The 5,630-nt window shown below is 36.1% G+C and overlaps 1 protein-coding gene across 4 annotated transcripts in view; it reads right to left on the reverse strand.

The window, feature by feature from the left end:
• Positions 1 to 1,083: 1,083 nt before the first annotated feature.
• KLHL15 (kelch like family member 15) overlaps positions 1,084 to 5,630 on the reverse strand; it is a 42,149-nt gene continuing 37,602 nt past the window's right edge. For 3 of the 4 annotated variants that reach the window (XM_006038547.2, XM_025195076.1, XM_025195075.1), the window contains exon 3: positions 1,084 to 5,425. In XM_006038547.2, the coding sequence (XP_006038609.1) occupies positions 4,316 to 5,425 (1,110 nt within the window). In that variant the 3' untranslated portion in view covers positions 1,084 to 4,315. The remainder of the gene's footprint in view (positions 5,426 to 5,630) is intronic. The other variant, XM_025195077.1, reaches the window with a different exon arrangement.

The raw sequence follows: 5,630 nt of genomic DNA on the forward strand, positions 1-5,630 counted from the left end.
AATCTCTCAAAGACAGAATATTTCTGTAAATTAAAATGTTACTTAAAATTTATCATTTTCTTCATTCACAAAATGAAGGTAAGATTTCCTGTTTTAAGAAGAATAGCTGGAACCCCCACACCCTCACTCTGTAAAGTAGTAGTCATAGTCATAAGTGAGATGGATATACATATTTGATTTCTATTTTTAAATTAATTTATTTTTGCTTAATTTTATTATCTTTTGCTTTTGGTGAAGGATGAAAAGTGACTGAACACATTAGGCCCCACAGACAGCATTAAGGTTAGAAACTACCCAAGGTTAGAAATTGACTGCTGTAAGATCACAGAAAGCCAAGCTCCCAAGTGTTCTAACAGCATCAAGCATAAGGAAACAGGCTGCAAGACTGAATTTTAAATTGCCACATGCTAACAGTGCTTTCTAAATGATAGCTGCCTCCTTCTGCTATATTAAATATTGCCCCCTTCCTGCATGTGACAGTAATGACCAAAGGCTGAAACTTTGACACCTGAAATGGAAACTGAGCTGCTTCTGTAAATCTGTTCCACAAAACCTGAATTGGCAAGGTACCGATCATCCAGAGCTCTAGATTAAATTCCTGGAGTACTCAGCATTCAAGGGAACAGGACTCCCCCATAGAATCAGGAGGGCAAATTACACACCTTAGACATAGAGACTGTGAATTAATTGAGAAATACATAGGTTGGCCTTTTACTCACAGTGGCCTTTATTTTTAAACACAGAGGCATTACGTTTGCTTTAGACAGCAAGCAGGTTATGTGCTGGGTTTCAAAAGTAGTATTACGTGCAATCACACTTTCTTGGTACTGCAAATCAAAATGTGGGGGCAAGGGTAAAGATAAAACCAACAGATTTACTAACCAAGGGTAAGACTTACCTGTTGCCTACAGAACTAAAGGCATTGAAATGGTACAAAACCTACAATAAATTAATAACCAGACTCAAAAGATCTTGATAGGGGGACAGAATTTTTGATTAGCCAGCCCTGATTTTTTTTTTTTTTTTTTTTTTTTTTTTTTTAACTGATTAGGTTATTTGGAGCAGAAGTACTAACAGTAATTAACAGAATGTTTCACTGGGAAAAGAAAACTTCTCTCCGAGCGATACCATAATGTAATAAAAATAAATCCTTTTCAAAAGCTACATAATTAAAAAAAATGCGAGTTAATTACATATTCGATGTTTGAAATAATAAGCATGGTAAAATACAACATAACAGTCTTACATATCCCATCCATTCTGAAATCTAGCAGTTCCAGTCATTCCTAATGCTCAAATAGTTACAGCCAGCACCTTAGTTGAGACAATTTCAGTGAAGCTGAAGCCAAGGTAGTTCAAGTTAGGATTTTACAGGATTAGTTTTACTAGCCTTGAGCAGAATTTTCAAAATCTGGTGCCTCAAATTAAGCCTAGATTTAATTAAAACACATCACCTACATATATGCTCTGGTTTTCAAAAGTGAATTCCCTTTCAACTCTAGTGGGTACTGATGGCTTCTCAGGACTCTACAGGATCTGGCTACTTAAGCAAGTGCTTAAACACAGACTCAGGAACATAACCCTATATATCCATTCAACAATCTTGGCCATTTCTCTTTATTCTAATATACTGGACTCACAAAAGACCAAATTTCTAGAACCACACCAATTCCCCAGATCACCCCAAGATGAACAGGGTCAAGTAGGCCATATTATTCATAAAGGGACTATACATTAAGGGATTCATGACAAACCTAACTAGGAAGCAGAATTATTCTTTGCTACTTAATATATTTAACACATTAGGAAATGGCCTACTTATAGCAGGAGCAAGAACCGGGGGAAAATATGAGATAACATTTCTTGAGCCTCGATTCTTCAGTTAGATGAATGTAGGCACCTGCATACAAGCTTAGAGCCCTACTGATACCAGTGGACCTTTATACCCAAGCACGGCACCCTCTGCATAAATTTCGTGGAAAGATGGGAGCTTTGATATATGCCAAAAAAATAATATTTTTGAGAAGAACAAATTACAACTCACATTTTGGAAACTGGGAAATACTGGATAACAAAAAGCAGATATTTACATTTAACTGTAGGCCTTAGTCTATATTGGAAGACTGGATGTCAACATTTGGTCCAGCCAAAGGTTGGCTTAGACAACTTTTAACATTGCAACTATAGTTGTGTATCCTCTCTCTTTCAATGAAATACTATAGAAATAATTCTATTTTGTAGAATCAGTGCAAATTAAAAAAATAAAGTAAAATCTGCAAATTTGCCATGTATATCTCCATATCCTCACATATCTTAAACTGAAAGCTTGGAAAAAATATTATTACAAGGAAACAAAAGATAACATTAAAGGTAAGCATAGTACCCATCACAAAATAGGTTTATTTCCATTAGCCATTTCTAATTTAGTCTAGCCAAATAAAACTAGTTGCATTTTACCACAGTAAATTTGGGGTGTATTTGGTCCCTTGTAAGTGCATTGCTTTGAACTCCCTGAGTACTGTACATTCCTTTTCTACAGTGACTTCTGGTTGGGAGATGCTAAAATAAAAATTAATTCTCAACCATTATACTCACTATCTTGTAAAATCTACTGCTTACATGAAGCGCACAAACATAATACTTCACAAGTTACGTAGGTGTTTATCTCAGCAGTTTGCATCTGTATATCTGAGGTTGATGTTAGCCTTGAACTTCTCAGGGCCAATATTTTTCCTCTTGATTCTAGGAGATGCTTATTTCACACCAGCGCAGATGATTTAGGATTTGAACTTTTTAACCATGTTTATACTTGTGGATATTCTCACCCATCTGTCAGCAAAAATCAAACAAGTTAAAAAAGTGCTGCAACGTGCTACAGTTACTTAAGCTCCTCTGAATCACGAATCTCAATTCAGGGGAGATAAAGTCAGCATCTACAGTTTTGTAGATTGGCTTGTAAAAAGGATCAGAAAGGGTAGATGGTGTCCAATTACCAAACTCTATGTTTTAAAAACAAGATAGCTCATGTAGGTGGACAACTGGGGCCAAAAAGAAAAAAAGATTTTGTTGCTTCAATACCATTACAAGCAATGCCATTGTTAAGAACAAATTATACTATATTCAGTTTTGAAAATAACTGGACATTAACGAAGGATTGTTCATGCTTACTAATACATCTCTGATTTCTATTAAAAATGGGCAATGTTCAAAATCGAAGGACTGAAACTTGAGTAAGACATTTATTTTTTAAAAATAACCTATAAAATGTCAAATTGTTAACAGCTCATTATGCATCATTATTATAAAGATTTTATGTGTGACTGAATCACTTAGTATATACTAAAGATAAGCTACTTTGATACCAAACGAGGCCTCCAGTAATTTAAGAATTTTGTCAATATTTAATTCATTAAAGGATACTACTATATCTAAAATTCACCAGATATGGCTGAATCTGTGCACTAGTTAAAATATAATATCCTACCTGCACATAAAAAGATGCATTATATATAGATCTTAAAAGTGTATGCGTGTGTGTATATATTTTACGCACCAACAAACACAATGCAGACGATAGAAGGCAGCATAGAAAGAGTGTTTTAAGTATAAAAAGAAGTGTTTCATTTTCAATTTAGTAGAAAAGTGTATCATTTGCATTTTGACAGACTTACTGGTACTGCTACACAAAACCAGAAAAAGCCATGCAAAAAGGTTAAGACCATTTTTAAATGTATTTATGGAGGAAAAAATGATAGTCTAACTGGGCTGCAAATAGTCAAATGGCAGGAAAATGGTTAAAGACAGCTTACATGAACAAAATGAGAGTATTTTCACTCCTTTTTAAGTTAAGTCTTTCCTTTGTAAGGCTGCTGAATCCTATTTTGACACTTAATAAAATAAGAAAATAAAAACACACAATATCTATCCTCTCCCTGTCCCCCTTCCCATAAATGGCTCACTATAGTCAATTGGTTCCAGAAGCATGATTCTGTGATGGCCATCAAACAGAACGAACTTATTGCATGGGCATAAAAGGCCACAAAGAAAGAGGAAGAAAAAGTAAGCACATTGAAAAATACATTTTTCTCCTTTCCCCCTACATAAACTAATGATGTAGGTTTAAAAAACAAACCTTTCACAATACCAGACCAGTTATTAGCATTTCTAATCCATGTGGTAGATGCTTTCCCTGTATATCCCATTTCTCTACGCACTTAATAGATGTTTACAAACGAATGTCTTCAAAAGATATAAATCTGCTTCAATTCCCTGTCAAATAAAGAATAATTTTTGTATTGGGCTTTTTTGCTTTGTTTTAGCTGCAACGTCTAACATGCTCCAGTACATATTCAGGAAAGTGCAAGCTGCACACTTGTAAGCCATCCAGCTTGCAGGGCATCCGGGGGTATTCATCTTCTTTCCATTTATTTTCCTCTGGATCAAAGGTGAGAATTGAATCACTGTAATGACCATTGTAACAGAGGCCTCCAAGAACCATTATCTGTTTGTCCAAAACAGCTACACCATGACCACTCCGACCAATTGGCATAGAAGCCAAAATAGTCCACTGATCAGTGTCTGGGTCATAAACCTCTGTAGAGGGACACCCCTGAGACTCAAAGGAGGCCCTCAGGATCACACAGACACCACCAAAGACATAGAGCTTACCATTATAGGAAATCATTTTGTGAAAGCACCTTGCATAATTCATTTTGCATTTGTTCTCCCAACAGTTAGTGACTACTTGAGTTCTCCTTGTTCGCTGTTCCACCGTCCCTTCCTTACTTGGGTCAAACACACACACTTGTTTAGAAGTTGAAGATGATGTAATTCCACCGGTGATGTACAATTTGTTAGTCAGCACAGTTCCTTCATGTCCGTATTTATTGACTGGATAGGGATCCACAAATTCCCACTTGTCTTCAGTGATATCATACCGCTCAGTCGAATAAAATGTTTCATCCCTAGTTCGCCCAGCCACTGCATAAATGTATCTCCCAATAACGCCAACAGCAAACTCTGAACGTGGAACAGACATGTCTGCCATTCGCAACCAAGCATTTTGTCTTGGGTCATATCTAAATACTTTGGATGAAGCATGAAACTCACCATCGGGCCCCAGTTCTTCCCCGCCTAACAAGAACACAAAGTTATTGACAATAGCAAGACAGTCTGGTCGCAAAGGTACTTGAGGACCTTCTAGCTCCCACCAGACCCTTGGTTTGTGCAAGAGAAGAATTTTGCTATTTACCATACTGTGTCCTATCATTCCTCTAAATACTGCAGTCTGCGGTTTGGCAGAACGAATTCTGTTGGATTTCATTTCCATCAAAGGCTGTTGGTGAGCATTATGAAAGTAATTCATGGCTTGGTCAACCTCGTGTCGCAGCTGCCGGGAGTATCGATAAAATTCTGATGTTTTTACCTAAGGATACATTTAAAAAATATTAAAATGTTGACCACAAATATACAACAGGTAGAGCAATCTAATGACTAAATGAAAAACACATTATAATGCATAATTTTATTCAGGTAAACCTTGAGAACAATTGCATTCAAGTACTAGAACACTTTATAAAGTTTAACCACATACATAAAATGTTTGCAGAGGCAACATCTTTTTTCCTGCT

This window comes from Alligator sinensis, unplaced genomic scaffold, assembly GCF_000455745.1.
Source record: "Alligator sinensis unplaced genomic scaffold, ASM45574v1 scaffold1321_1, whole genome shotgun sequence".
NCBI classification, from domain to species: Eukaryota; Metazoa; Chordata; order Crocodylia; family Alligatoridae; genus Alligator; species Alligator sinensis.